Source organism: Gymnoscopelus braueri (assembly GCF_963280865.1).
Source record: "Gymnoscopelus braueri genome assembly, chromosome: 5".
Taxonomy (NCBI): Eukaryota; Metazoa; Chordata; class Actinopteri; order Myctophiformes; family Myctophidae; genus Gymnoscopelus; species Gymnoscopelus braueri.
In genome coordinates this window covers 56,929,534-56,946,100 of record NC_137606.1, presented here as the reverse complement: position 1 = coordinate 56,946,100, position 16,567 = coordinate 56,929,534, and the positions used below count along the sequence as shown (strand labels likewise).

The window sequence follows — 16,567 nt, the reverse complement described above, 5'->3', positions numbered from 1 at the left end:
TTGCAGAATGGGCGATCAGGCCAGACTCACTCCTGGAATCAAATAGAAATGAGATTTCCGGAGGGAGGGTTTACCAGGCTAATCCCGCCCCTCCTAGAGCATAGCCTAATTTCGTAAATTTTAAAATAAAAGGGACCATAGTTTACCTTAAGCATGTAGTATTTATGACCATGTTTATTAAGGTAAGAGAATTAAGTCTAAAGTTCGTCAAAAACCAGCAGGGGTAAAACAGCGAAACTACAGGCCATTCATATGAACTGTCTCTTCCGTATTAAACTCTAGAGCTGGCCCTTTGATTGTGCTGTATGTCTTGCTGAATTTTACAAAATTACAAAAGTATCGGCATCAAAATACTTAAAGTATCAAAAGTTAAAATACTAACATATTTGAAAATAGCAGATCTACAAGCTCACAACGCGTTGTGATGCGACGCGTTGTGAGCTTGTAGATCGGCTATTTTCAAATAGCCTATATATAAAATAGGGCTAAGTTAATGTATGCAAAGTAACTAAAGTAACATTTTCAAATAATTGTAGTGGAGTAAAAGTACAATATTTTCCTCTGAGATGTAGTGGAGTAGAAGTAAAAGTATTGGAAATTGGAAATACTCAAGTAAAGTACAAATACCTCAAAAAATTACTTAAGTACAGTACTTAAGTAAATGTACTTAGTTACTTTACACCACTGGTACGGTGATGTCATAACGTTCTGACTGTTACAACTGATGTCATTAACAAAGAGCCAATCACACAGACTCGTCTCGTGGGGATTCATGCTCATAAATAATTCATAGCCAATCAGAATGCGGGGGCTGCTGTCCTTCTGTCTGTAACTGTACACGGTTCTCTTCTATCAACCTTAACCAGGTGCATTTAACAACTACATGAATATTCATAACCCCATTAGTGTCATTTCATCTCATACATGGGCAACTGGCGGCCCGGGGGCCACATGCGGCCCCCACCTTCACTTAATGCGGCCCGCAGGTTAATATCAGAATACTGATATATTATTGATTTCAGCTGTTATGATTCCAAACATGCAAACATGTCTATATTAGTAGCTTAATGACTAGTATTAAAATACTATTGTCTTTTTTATGTTCCATGTATTCATATTTAAGTTCATAAAGTTAACATAAGTATAACTAAATGCATTTGAAATAAAAAAATGATTTAACTTTTCGGAATTCCAATTCAAAAATAGCAAAAAAAAAAAATCAGGATTCCAATTCAAAAATAGCGAAAATAGCAGATCTACAAGCTCAAAACGTATCATAGTGCGATGATCTGCACTATGATACTGCTATTTTTGCTACTTTTGTGTGACAGAATGGCGAAGTACGGTTAATTCACAAAAAAGGTTAAAATACAGAGATAAGAGTTGTCTGCCCTCTGACAGTATATGCAACGTGGCCCTCTGGAGTGAGTGTGGAAATATAGCCGCCCTCTCCATCATCAAAGTTGCATCACCCCTGTTTCATCTGGTAACCAAGATCACGGCCAGCCGTGCCGTAACTCTAAAGGTGGACAAGAAATCAAAAATAATTTCTCCATTGACTAGAAATTGATAATCTAAAATATGCTCCTCATTGACATTGTACAAGAGGTTATTTTAAGCCCGTAACTAATAATGTATGTCAGATATTTTTTATAATCTAAAAAAAAACGAATATATTATCAAACATCTACAATATGAACTATAGTGTTAACAGAGAGACAATGACATATCATATGAGTCATTGTGAAACAATTATGATTCATGGTCACACACTATTTCAGTAACATAATGAAATTGATTATGTCTTATTGTATTTATTTCATTTTATTTGAATGCAGGGTCATTAAAATTAGTCCATATACAAACATATGTGTTGAATTAACTGTGGAAAAAGTCATTGGTTTAAGATTGGAGTCATTGGACTGACAGCTATTTCACAAAACTTGAAGAACAAGGCACTGGATTAATTAAGCTTGGCTGTTAGCCTGCTCCGGACCAGGCTAACTTCACAGCTAAATTGCCATACATAACTAAGGTAGGATTGCGTAAATTTTCTTTCGTGAAATCGAGTCATGGATACACTTATCCAGGGTGAACTGGCTAAGCTAATCTGGCAAGATAATTCAGCTTTCATGAAACCGATTAATCGCTAATTCTGTCTAAATTAAGCCAGGATATGTGTTAAATCCAGGCTTAACCCCTAATTCTGCTTTCGTGAAACAAGCCCCAGGCCAGTAGCTGGTATAATTAATAATTAATGTATTATCATCATGACCACTGGACTGCATCAATAATTCATCTATAAATCAGAACACCTGTTATCACTGATCCGCTCCACACGGTGGGGGGGGGGGGGGGCAGCCCTCCTCTTCCCTCCGAGGTGGTAGCTATGACAACAGTAGCTAGATGGTAGCTAGATGGTAGCTAGATGACCTACTTTTCCTGGTAGTTTGATGTGTGTGTGTGTGTGTGTGTGTGTGTGTGTGTGTGTGTGTGTGTGTGTGTGTGTGTGTGTGTGTGTGTGTGTGTGTGTGTGTGTGTGTGTGTGTGTGTGTGTGTGTGGGTGGGTGGGTGGGTGGGTGGGTGGGTGGGTGGGTGCTTGTGTGTGCGGGGGTAGGTAGGTGGGTGTGTGGGTGAGTGTGCGTGTGCGTGTGCGTGTGCGTGTGTGTGTGTGTGTGTGTGTGTGGGTGGGTGGGTGGGTGTGTGTGTGGGGGTAGGTGGGTGAGTGTGTGTGTGTGTGTGTGTGTGTGTGGGTGTGGGTGTGTGGGTATGAGGGACAGTAAGACACACACACACACACACACACACACACTGCCCTGTCAGAGTGTCAGAGGGAGCACGCTTCATTTAGGCCATTGGTTCTCAAAGTGGGGTCCGGGGACCCCCAGGGGTCCTTGAGGGGGGACCAGGGGGGGTCCCCAGCTAAAGTAGTTAATGTAGCGTCACAATCATTTGAACCGCGTTAACCTTTTATACTTTGGCTATTCAAAAATAGCAGATCTACAAACTCATAGCGCAGCACCGAGTGCCGCGCTATGAGTTTGTAGATCTGCTATTTTTCTAAAATCTTGAACAGTTTTTAACACAAATCTTTGCTTCTGGGGGTCCCTGGCACAACATAATTATGTTCAGATGGGGGTCAAACACGTATCAATTTGGGGGTCCTTGACATGAAAAAGTTTGAGAACCACTGCATCAGGCTACCTGTGTGGCCCGGCGCTGCGAGTCCTTGGAACAGGAATATACGGGTGTTTTGGCGTGGAGCGCCTATAACTGCCGCTACGCCGTCGTAAAGTCGTTTCATGGCCTTATAAACTGCGGGCCGGTGTTCCCTCAGACATCACAGGATGTTATGGCATAGTCACACAGCGCTTTGAAATCTATTAACCACTGTACTCGTACGAGGCTTCTCACATCAAAGGGCCATCGAATTCCCTTCGAGAGCAAAACCATGATCACATCGTTGATAAATAAGGTCCGAGTGGCTTATTGTCAGTATCAGCCGAGCGACGAGGGTGTCTATCCCCTAAACGATGCGCTAGACCCCCTGGGAGATGGATTGCTGACGGTGGAGCCATATAGACAGTAAAAAGGATGGACAAAGTTAGACTCTACAGACTGTAAATGAAGCCTATTCTTCAGCTATTTCAAATCCGCCATCTTTCTATATTGCGTCTTATCCTCTGCACTTGGAAATGAATGCTTTTTGCTATTCGTTGGGACCAGATCGGGGGTGGGGAATGAATGCTATTGGGTGCGCAGCTTGTCAATCAAATCATCACAAGGTAGCCACGCCCCTCCTACAGCATAACCGACTTTATCATAAATTTTAAAATAAATGGGACCATAATTTACCAAAACACATGTCATGGTGATTGAAAGAAGACTTTAAAGGTTTCATGACGTTCAGTTTTACCACACATTTAAAGTCTTTGTCATGGTCCTTCAAACGTGTATAAAAAGTTTTAACAAAAAATGCCACTCCATTGATCCATGGCAGGTGTTTTTCTCTCACATTTCTAAAGCCTTTTCAACTGCAATGAAAAAATAAATCTTTGCCTGCGGGTGTCGCCGTTGAGGGATTTTGCCTGTCCATCATCGCCTCTGCTCCGCCCCCCCCCCCAAAGGAAAGGATAGGGGAGGGGAGGGGCGAGGAGGAGAGTGGGCGGGATTAATGGGCTGTGACTTCACTGCCGAAGGGCCAAGCTCAGATTACTTTTCAGCCTAATTATTCAGAAAACCCCAGACCACAGAAATTCCACTGAATGTTCAAAGTTCCGATTTTTTGGGTGTAATTGAGGTCATAAAACCCCCCAAAAAACATAAAAAAAAGTGAAAATTAAGGTCATAGAACCTTTGAACTAGCAACTAGAAGCATATAGTATTTATGACAATGTTTGTGTAAAGTGTAAAGTTCGGCAAAAATCCAACCACTTGAATGGAGAGTAATTCTTTCTGACACCAGCAGGGGTAAAACAGCGAGACTACAGGCCATTCATATGAACTGTCACTTCCTATAGAGCCTCAATTTACAACTCAGAAGCTGGCCCCTTGGGTGGAGCACCTACCATCAGCTCCCAGTACTTACAACAACACTTACCATCAGCTCCCAGTACTTACAACAACACCTACCATCAGCTCCCAGTACTTACAACAACACCTACCATCAACTCCCAGTACTTACAACAACACCTACCATCAGCTCCCAGTACTTACAACACCTACAGTAGGGGAGGGCGGGGACAAACGACGCACCCTTTTCTATTTCCCTCCCTGCACAGAGATTAATTAATTTCATGTAACCATACTTTTTTTGTGAACAAGAGACACTTGTCCTCTCCCATTACCCGCAGTCCGTTTTAAATTTAGTGAAAGGAGTCGAACGCAATCGGTAAGTAAAGTGACGTTTCGCTACTCTCCGCACACGGCCACCAGTCGGGACGAACGGTGCATACACGGGGGGCGGACGGCGCGGTCGGATGAAATGTCCTATAACAAGCACATAAGTTACATTTCTGGCATCTAACTCTCATTGATGCTTCAGTAGAATCCTACGAGCAAATGACCATGCTGATAGTTAAATAAATGTATCATGTTAATGTCGCCTCTGTTGTTTCCTCAACTTTGTGTTACACATGCACCGTTCACTTCACTGAGAGTTAGCCCACAGATTGGCCTAACAGACAAAATCCATTTACAATCGGCACCAAATAAACACAGCAGTACAAATGGAAAACACTCAAATAGGGTATTTTTTACTACAGTGTGGAAATACACAAAGGTGGCTTCAACTCTGCCAATTTTGATCAGAACTGGGACAAACAAATCGTGTCTGATGTTTTCGACCGAAGACGAAGAGGGTGACGTCGCCGGATGTGACGAAATTCAGTGTAGCATGAAAAAAGGTCCGACTTGCAACCGTCCCTCCGCGTCGTTCGTCCCGGTTTTCCCCTACCATGAGCTCCCAGTACTTACGGTTTACAATGTAGGCAAACTAGGATCATGAGTAAACCAAGAAGCTAGCATCAGTCTAAACAATATACTATCAAAATAATAATCTGTACATTGAAACTATGAAACTGTATATCAATTTAGGGGTCCTTGGCATGAAAAAGGTTGAAAACCCCTTATTTAGACCCGAGGCCGATTCTAAAAACGCCTTCTAAACCCTGACCTAAGTTTTCTGAAAAACTTCTAATATTTATTCAAAAATTACAACAAATGTATGTTGCTATATACTGTACATAGCAACAAAAACCCCAAAAGGGTTTCCCGACCTGAAAGGTATAGATACATAGCCTGATTATCAGACTGAAGCTGCGTGGAGCTTCAGTCTGAGATCCACGGATCCGCCTACATCTGACGTCATCGCATAGCTTGTCTTAGCAGGTATTCGCCGATTGGCTTGTCGTTAGACCACCCCCACCTCCGACTCTGATTTGACAGGTTTTTCTTCGACCGTGAAAAGCCATAGGCTCACATTATGACACCAGACCAAGAGGAGCAGTCCACTCAGAGAGTGGACGGGGTCTATGGTCTGGAACCAGGCTAATAGATACAAATAGGGGTTCCCGCCCAAAATGGGCTAAGACATGATGATTTCCAAAAACGAATAATGGTTTAATAATGTGTGTTGAGGTGCAGATTCACACCGACAACCCTCGATGTCTCCGTCTCTATTATATCTTCATCTTTGTGGAGTCTGCTTCTCTAAGGTGAGGCCCAGACACAAAGCACTCTGATCTAATATTGAGCCGTGTGTCTGTGATAGCCACACACACACAAACACACATACACACATACACGCACACATACACACACACACACACACACACACAAGCGTGCAGCACAGCGGTGGAGCGCTGCCAACCACCTTTACATCTGTACCAGGGCAGCAGAGTGTTTCCTGTTAATGTCTGCCAAGCAGACTGGAGGTAAAACTCACCTATTGTGCTTTATTAGTTATTTAAAGGAAAGTAATTACGTCGTGAGTGTCTCCATGAACTCGGAGCCCTCACAGCGTCAGAGGCGCTCCGCACGCTCCCTGACGTGTGTGTATGTGTGTGTGTGCGTGTGCGCGTGCGTGTGCATGTGCGAGTGCGTGTGTGTGTGTGTGTGTATGTGTGTGTGTGTGTGTGTGTGTGTGTGTGTGTGAATATACTGACTGTCTATAGATCTTTGGGGTTCCATAATGTCAGTGGTGTAAAGTAGCTAAGTACATTTACTCAAGTACTGCACTTAAGTACACTTTTGAGAATGTTTTACTTTACTGGAGTATTTCCAGTTTTCAGTGCTTTTACTTCTACTCCACTACATCTCAGAGGCAAATATTGTACTTTTCCTCCACTACAATTGTTTGAAAACTTTAGTTACTTTGCAGATATAAATTATCATGTTATAAAAATACATGAACCACTTTAGCCCTATTTTATACATAGGCTATTTGAAAATAGTAGATCTACAATCTCACAACACGTCGCATCGCGACGTGTTGTGAGATTGTAGATCTACTATTTTCAAACATTTTGATACTTTTACTTTTGGTACTTTAAGTACATTTTTATACCAATACTTTTGTACTTTACTCAAGTAAATGTTTAATTCCGGACTTGTAACAGAGTACTTCTACATTGCAGTATTGATACTTTTACTTAACATTTGAGTACTTTTTCCACCACTGGTTAATACCAGCTTGCCACTCCGGACACGAAATGTCTGGAGGCGACCAAATGGACCGATTCCAGTCATTTCCAGTCATTTGTTTACACCCACTCTATGTTTGTGGTCCAAATGATCTAAAAGTATGTCCCAGGTAAGCAGTGGCGTTTGAGGACGAGGACAGTGTCCATTAAGGTTGGACGGTATGGCCAATATATTGGCAACCGATGATTGGATGTTTTTTTTATTATTATTTATTAAAAAAAATTGGGGCGATATTTGTCGTTTTATCTTGCAAAATAAATGTAGCCTAATGGTCTGCCTCCTCGAGAATTCAACCCTTCAAATATAGCCAAAATAAATGACAAGCGCAATACAAAGCGTGCGCAAAATGTTAATCAATTTGGGCCATTCTGATAACGATTCTTGTTGCACTGATTTCTTTTTTTCTTTAACATTATTATCCCACGATTTTGTAACCCATATTTTTTCACCCAGTGCCAATTGCCTATCGTCGCCTTGCTAAACGAATGGCCTAAGTCATTTTTTAAAGTTTTTCAGGAAAAATAAAAAACTGATCCAAAACAAAACTATATGATATTTCTTAATCATTTCACCCAAAATGTTTATAACAAATTATGACTATTTAAATAGAAATAACACTGTCTGTCAGTTATGTAACATAAGAGATTTAAATAGGTTTAAATAGGATTAAATCTGACTTAGGCCAAAACAAAAAAAAAATACAAAATGGCCTAAATCAGTAAATAATTTGGCTTAAGTCACAAAACCATGTGACTTAGGCCAAAAAAAATGCCTATTTTGGCCTACAGTAAGTCACACTAGGGAGTTAGGCCATTATACTAAAAGGGGAGAGAACAGCATGATCCTTTTCAATTAGGAGACGGGCGATTTTACCAGAGGTGGCCAGTGTCATGAGGAGATGACTTAGGCAAAAATATCATTTTACTCAAAAAATGACTTAGGCCATTAGTTTAGCAAGGTGACGCTATGTAATCCTGGGCGCAACTCTCCCTCTGCCAGCCTAGGGAGAGCCCAAGCTGAAGCTCATGCCTCCTTCAATGCATGAGGAGCAAGCAGGCCGCTTCTTATCACCCGACAGGGGGGAGGTTCCCTGGTTAGACGTATCGCGTGGAAGGAACACGTTATTCCAACCAGTTCCTTTCCCCTCCATCAGGCGCCCCGGCTGACCAGGGGGAGGCAGTATAGTGACCAGGATTACTGCATGTTTTTGTGAGGGTACCTACCCTAGGGAACACGGGAGAACATGCAAACTCCACACAGAAAGGCCCTTTCGCCAACCCCACCTAGGGTATGGGCACTGATGACACGGAGGAGAGGACACACCCCCAGCGCCCCAAGCGCCCACAGCGTCCCCGGCGGGAATCGAACCCAGGACCTTCTAGCTGTGAGGCGACAGCGACCCGTGCCCCTCGTTGCACTGATTTCCGACGAGTCTAGACTCCAGGCTACAAAAAACACAGTCCCTTCCCCCGGTACTGCATTGAGCGGAGGAGAGCAGAGGAAAGAGGGAATAGCTTTTGCTTTCCTAGTTGTCTATTTATGTATCAGCATATCATATGTATGTATTGTGGCGTATCCTACATCTGACGTTAGCTGTACAACATATATTTAAATGTTCAAAGACGAGCCGTAAAAAAAAAAAATGAAACTAATTTTAGTTTCTGCAAATCCTCGCAGTGCATTTGCAAGCTTGATGACGCAAGAACGCATGTCCCCCCCCCCCCCCCCGGTGTCACAAGTTCCAACTTAACTTTTTGCTGTCGAGTCTGGGTATTAAACCTCGTCAGTTATGTTTATATCACCAGTCAGTCAATCAATGCCATTTGAAATGTGAGTTCAGTCGCTGCTCGACGCGCGCTGCGAGTCCCTTTAGGTACAGGGGACAGCGGCCCCGGGCGGGTGTTTATTACACCATTTGTAATTTTGTTAGAATATTAACACATTTAGTGCCAGAGTTTTTTTTAATACAGGGTACATCCAGTGTCACCGTTCTTACCGTTTACGCTGACCTGTTTAGACGCCTCGACGAGACCCGGATGTAAACAAAGGGTGTCTGGGCGATGGCCCAGGGTCCCGTCTAACGCCTGGAACGATGATATTTCTAACGCGATCTGCCATTACAGAGTGATTGCCCGTCGAAAATGGCTCGTTTTCACCACTGTAAAAAGATATGGAGATATGGACCTTTTTCTCAAGATCCTATCATTGGAGAGGACGGGAGGTATGTTTTCTGGACTGGATTCACATCCGTCCATTCCATTTTACAGGGTCCTATAGGATCATTCCTAAGTTGCGTTAGAGCGCCCCATGTGGGAAAAAAATGAATTGAATTTGAATTGAGCTAAAAAGCATAATTTTACACTTTGGGCTATTCAAAAATAGCAAATCTACAAGCTCGTAGCGCGGCACCGAGTGCCGCGCTACGAGCTTGTAGATCTGCTATTTATGAAAAATCGTGAAAATGTGTGCAAATCTTTGAATCTATATTCTTTTAAAGCGAACATTTTTAACTATTCTTTGCTTCTGGGGGGTCCCTGGAACAAACTATTTTGAGATGGGGGTCGGCGGCTAAATACATAAAATTTTGGGGGGTCCTTGACATGGAAAAGTTTGAGCACCACTGATATAGAAACATATGTTTTTCAGAAAACTGTTGGGATTTAGAAGACATTTTGTAGAATCGGCTTCAGGTCTTAATGGGTTAATGAAGGAAACTTGGATGGAGTGTTCTTCCTTGCCACGTCGTTGCTGCCAAATGGTGCAAAAAGCGGTAGGCTAATCCGCTTCAACTTCAATTCATCTCCTAGCCTGTGATCTTAGCTGTTCTCACATTAATTGCTTTTCTAGCACGAATATATCGTCAATCAGCGATGTTTTGGCTGACGATGGCCGATAGGAATATGTTGGCATATATCGCACAACCCTGGTCTCCATACCTTGTTCATCTTTCGTTTGGTTGGGCTCCTCACTCTTCTCAGCTGTCGGGCTGACAGCAGGCACGTCGGCTTGTCTGGCCTCCTCCACCTTCTCCTCCTCCTCCTGCTTCACCTCCTCCTGGGCCACAGGGGGCGCTGTGGTGGTGGTGGTGGGAGTCTTGGCCGCCGGGGCCTCCACATCTTTGGGCTTCTCCTCAGCTTTCTCCTCCGCCTTGGGCTCCTCTTTCTGGGGCTCAGAGGCTACCGGCGGAGCTGCCGCTACGGGAGCAAAGTTCATATAATATAATATTATTATTATTATTATTTACTTACATTTTACAATTACAATGTAGGCATTTATCAGACGCTCTTATGCAGAGCGACTTACACTAAGCAAAGTAATCACCAGTGGTGTAAAGTAACTAAGTACATGTACTCAAGTACTGTACTTAAGTGCCATTATGAGGTATTTTTTACTTTACTGGAGTATTTCCAATTTTCAGTACTTTTACTTCTACTCCACTACATCTCAGAGAAAAATATTGTACTTTTTACTCCATTACAATTATTTGAAAACTACTAGTTACTTTGCAATAAATCAATTATTATATTGTAAACATACATTAACCACTTTAGCCCTATCTTATACCTAGGCTATTTGAAAATAGCCGATCTACAAACTCACAACGCGTTGCGATGCGACGCGTTGTGAGCTTGTAGATCGGCTATTTTCAAACATTTTAGTACTTATACTTTTGGTACATTTTGATACCAATATTTTTATACTTTTACTCAAGTAAATTTAGCATTCCGGACTTTACCTGTAACGGAGTATTTCTATATTTCAGTATTGATACTTTTACTTAAGTAAATATTCCACCACTGGTAATCACATTCTAGGAGAGACAGTCTAGGATACCAGGTAATCAATGAACCTAGCATCCGTCTAAATAACATCTAAATTACATTCTTAAAGGGATAGTTCACCCAAAAGAAATATTTTTTTCAATCAATTAGTGACCCCATGGAAACTCCCATTTCCATGGGGTGTCCATGGTGTCCCCATGGAAGTCTTTGTTTCTCCTACCGGAACCACTGCCGGTCATCAAATTATTGGCTTAGGAATGCGACAAAAAAAACACAAATATCCATGAATTCAAGTTTCCATGGGGTGACTAATTGATTGATTGAATTGATTTTGGGTGAACTATTCCTTTAACATTGAGGTCAAGAAAAACCTAAGTAAAAAAAACATTGACTGCATGGTCGTCATTTCTAGGCGCCAAAACAGAGACAATAAAAATGAAAACTAAAGACGATGCTAAACTGTAATAAGTAACAACCTTGTACAGGAGACGTGGCTGCAGCAGCCGGGGAGTTGCTTGGTTTCTCCACCAGGGGGCTTTTGGCCTGCTGGCTCGACTCCTCCGCCTCCTTCTTCTTGCTCTCCTCCTCGGCAGGCTTCTCCTCCTCCTTGGCTGCAGGTGGTGCCTCCTCCTTCTTCTCCTCCTGCTGTGCCTCCTCTTCCTTCTTCTCCTCCTCCTCTCCTCCCTGCGTGGCCTCCTCCTCCTGCTCCTCGTTGTTCACGGCGGGGCTGTCTCCTCCCTCCTTCTCCTCCTCCTCCTCCTCTCCGTCTTTCATCTTTTTCCGGGTTATGTGTCCGCGGAAGCTGGCCTGTATTTTGGTGGCGGCCTTGTGGGCCTTGTTGTCCTCGGGTTTGCTGGGGGTCGTTGTTCCATCCTGCTCGATCTTCTGGTCGGCCTCCTCGTTCTTCTCCACCTGCATGGAGGCCCAGAGGAGGAACAGGTGAGGAAAAGCACTGTATCATCCGCAAACATAGCAAACACTAGAAACCAGCTGCACCGGAAACCAAGCATGGACACGTTGTAACGAGATGCACTTCACTCTATGAAGGTTTCCCTCTACGGTAACACTATTTGGTATCCTCTACTACCGTAGAGGATACCAAATAGTGCTACAAAGATGAGCACTATTGGGATACCAAATAGTCCTCGTCTTTGTGGCACTATTTGGTATCCCAGTACTTTAGTAGTGGGATAACAAATAGTTTTTTTATAGCACTATTTGTATCCCTCTATGGTAGCAAAAGGATACCAAATAGTGCTGGTTTTGTAGCACTTTTTTGTATCCCTCTATTGTAGTAGAGGGATACCAAATAGTGCAATAAAGATGAGCACTATTGGGATACCAAATAGTCCTTGTCTTTGTGGCACTAGTTGGTATCACTGTACTTTAGTAGTGCATGGGATACCAAATAGTTGTGGTTTTTGTAGCACTATTTGTATCCTTCTATGGTAGCAAAGGGATACCAAATAGTCCTGGTTTTGTAGCACTATTGTGTATCCCTATATTGTAGTAGAGGGATACCAAATAGTGCTATAAAGACAAGTACTATTTGGTAACCCAGTAGTGCTCATCTTTGCTTCTCTTTTTCATTTTGATGTTTGATATCCCTCTATGGTCGCAACGGGATGCTAAATAGTACCCGTCTTGAGGCTCTCAAGGACAGATGTTCTCCTAGCAGGATTGTAACTTCACACACAATCAGAACATCTACAGGTTCTACAACATGTGATGAGTTGAAAGTCACAGAAAACACAGAGGGTCTCTAGGTCACGACCCTTAAGAAGGGCTAGCATGGTTAATGGCATGTAGAGAGAAGGTTAAAGGATGACACTGAGAAGGGTTCAAACCAACCTTCAACCTGGCATCTAGTACCTACAGTATTTTAGTCATTATAGGAAAAAAACGTTTCAAAAACAAAATAAACGTTTTCAGAAAATTAACAAAAAAAAGGCCAAAACAAGAAAATAACCGATCTACAAGCTCTAGAATGTGTTGTGAGTTGGTAGATCAGCTATTTTTGTCTATTCATGGTAGGACTATGCGGTTAAAGGTTAAGGGTCAGTTTAGGTTTGGGTTCAGAGTGTGAAGTTTATTGCATTGGTTCTCAGAGTGGGGTCCGGGGACCCCCAGGGGTCCATGGGGGGGAGGGGGTTCCAGGGGGTCCCCAGCAAAATGTGCTACTATTTAACCACTTTAACCTTTTATACTTTGCCTATTCAAAAATAGCAGATCTACAAGCACATAGCGCGGCCGCGCTATGTGCTTGTAGATCTGCAAATCTTTTTTTTATTGTGATTTCTTTTGCAAACCTTTGAATATATATATTTTTAAAGTGAACATTTGTAACTCAAATCTTTCCCTGGAACAACATATTTGAGATGGGGGTCCAAAGCCAAATACATATAATTTTAGGGGTCCTCGACATGGAAAGAAGTTTGAGAACCACTGATATTATTGGATGGGGAGTCGGTTGAGGAAAAAGCACAGGAACACAGGGAGGGGGGGGGGGGGGGTCAGATGTAGACTTAAATGCCGGTCCAAATATTACCTTCTGTACCTGGATCCAAAGCTGTCCATCAAATAGGGGCTTGTGCTATGAGGCATATTAATCTAATGAAAAGAAATCAAATCAAATTAACAAATGAACGATGGGGCACTGAAAAAAGCGGCAAACAAAATCAATCAAGTGAACATTCAGAAATGAAACAAGCAAATCAAAGCCTTGTACAAGTATGTATCTTTAAATAATGTGCACGTCAAATAAACATGAACAAGCAATATGAAAGGTGGTGCAAGTGATATTTTTGGATTAAACTAAATGTTTTTTTGTTAGGAAGTTAACGCTCAATAGTAAACTCTGATAGTAATTATTGCTATAGAGTGTTTGTTCAGTTACAGTGTTAAAGGGATATTTCACTTTCAAAACAAAATTGGGTCATTGTATCGTCTACTCAGGCTTTTGTGAGCCCCCTTCCTATACAAACCCATTGTAACTTCAAACTCCATTTTAACCATGTTAGATTCATCAGAAACACCCGTCCTTGATTCTGGTGACTGATATTGTCCTTCTAATACGTGAGGAGACCGTGCTTTTTCAATTACTTTTTACATTTAATATAAAAAAAAAGAATGGACGGGTGTTTTTGATGAATCTACATGTTTGGAGTTTTAACGGTTTGTATAGGAAGGGGGCGTGTCTAATAAAATGAATATCAAATATCTAAATACTGAATAAAGCATCTTAAAAACTGTCCGGGGGGCTCACAAAAGACTGAGATAAAATGACCCAATCTTTTTTTTTTAAGTGAAATATCCCTTTAAATAGCTCTGTATTCTGATAGTAAAAAACACATTTTCAGGTGGGTTGTCAATTTCATCCAATCAGGAGAGAGAATGCATGTATCAGCTGCATGAGTTCTCTCTCCTGATTGGATACAATTGGTATCCTGACCTGACAAAGAGCTGGAGAGACCGGGAGACACTTGTTAATGAACAAACGCTCTATAGCAATGATCACTATCACATTATAGAGCTTTTTTCTTTTTACAAAAACATCATTTACACCACCTTTAAATAAACATAACAAATGTGAAGCAAGCATGTATAAAGAGCATGTAAGCAGTGCAGCATCAAAGAAGACAAAATGATAAAAAGGTGTTGAAATCAAACGGTATGGAGTGAAGGGTGTGGCGCTGTTCTATCATCAGCCTGATGACTCATCCCGAGCAGCCACACTCTGCTCTGATGTTCTGATACATGGAGCCAGTGGTGGAAAAAGTACTCAGATGTTTTACTTAAGTAAAAGTATCAATACTGCAATGTAGAAATATCCTGTTACAAGGAAAAGTCCGGAATTCTAAATTGACTTGAGTAAAAGTACAAAAGTATTGGTATCAAAATGCACTTAAAGTACCAAAAGTAAAAGCACTAGAATGTTTGAAAATAGCCGATCTACAAGCTCGCGACGCGTTGTGAGCTTGTAATTCGATTGTCTTATAGTTTAGGGCAGTGGTTTTCAGCCTTTTTCGCATCAAGGACCCGCAAATTGACAAATATTAGCCCAGGGACCCCCATTTGAAAAGATATGCCAGGGACTCAACCATTTACATTTCTTGGGGGTCCCAATCTACACATGTATCACCATCATCAGTGTTCATTTAACTCTGAGAGTGTACAAATGGAACCAAATGGACCCGTTTGGTTCCATTTGTATACACTCTCAGAGTTACAGACACATAAGGGTCAATTTGGTTGCTAACTCTTAATTTGGCTGGGGACCCCCTGGAACCCCCTCATGGACCACTGGTGGTCCCCGGACCACTGGTTGAAAACCCCTGGTTAAGGGTATTTATAGGTGTATACAGTATACTGTATGACTGTTGTTCATTATTGATGCTGCTTTTGTGATGGTGTTCTTCCCCTGACCACTACTTCCATTTGTACTGCTACCCTGTATCTGTATCTGTAACCCCGCGGGATCAATAAAGGCCTATCTATCTACTAAGGTTGGTCTTTCAGCCGATCAATCTCTTCTTTTGTTTTAAGACACAGCGTACTGGCATTACACACCGTTAGGGATCTGCTGGATCTGCGCATTAATTGCCTTCAGACAAAACAATTGAGATATACATACATCACCTAGATGACTCCTTGTTGCACTTATTCAACCCTGACATTAATAATTAATATTGCACGGTTGATAATGCTACTGAAGTAGAGGCGGTTATTTCAATTTAAATTACATTTCAAACCTCTCCATCCGTTTGTTCTTTATGTGTTATCTTTTATTGCGGTCATTAAAAAGAATGGGACCTGCTTTCTAGTGGGGAAAAAACAGACTGACATGGCTTCATTAGAATGAATGATACTTATAGCTCTATTCTCCTGCCCGCGCACAAACACACACACACACACACACACTCGCACATGCACACACATGCACGTTCACGCAGGGGCGTCACTACCGTCACGCAGACAACGCGGTTGCGTTGGGGCCCATGATGTTAGGGGCACCTCCCCACCCCAAAAAAATATATATATAAAAAAAAGATTATGAATTAAAAAATAAACCTGGGTGTGCACCTTAACATTGTTACAAAACCGTTGTTTATGTACCCGAAATCCGTCACAAACCCGCGAAAAAGAAACCTGCGTGCATGCGCGTTCATGAGGGCCCGCTGTGACCGCCTCGCGTCGGGGCATACTGTTGCCTCGTTACGCGACTGCGTACACGCGTGTGTATATCACGCACGCATATACATTTATTTATTTTTTATTACAATATTTATGATTTATATACAAATGTTCATGATTTTTCAAAAATAGCAGATCTACAAGCTGATAGCGCGGCACTCGGTGCCGCGCTATGAGCTTGTCTATCTAAAATGACAGATGCGGTCTTAATGGGTTAAGACACGCCCACATTTGGGATGCTAGGGTTCAAGTAGGTAATGGTTCCTCAAAGACCCAACAAAAAGAAAAAGAAAACATTTCTCTAGAACCGCTATGATGAGGAACATGAAGAACCATTCACTAAATACAATGGTTCTTCAGTAAGGTGATGGTTCTACCTGGAACCATAC

The 16,567-nt window shown here is 42.0% G+C and overlaps 1 protein-coding gene across 1 annotated transcript in view; it reads right to left on the bottom strand.

The window, feature by feature from the left end:
* gap43 (growth associated protein 43) overlaps window positions 1-11,903 on the bottom strand; it is a gene marked incomplete at its 5' end in the record, with an annotated part of 14,563 nt that extends 2,660 nt beyond the window's left edge. Inside the window, 2 exons of the mRNA XM_080429327.1 lie at window positions 10,140-10,397; window positions 11,462-11,903. Of these exons, the coding sequence (XP_080285453.1) occupies window positions 10,140-10,397; window positions 11,462-11,903 (700 nt within the window). The remainder of the gene's footprint in view (window positions 1-10,139; window positions 10,398-11,461) is intronic.
* Between the last annotated feature and the right edge of the window lie 4,664 nt (window positions 11,904-16,567).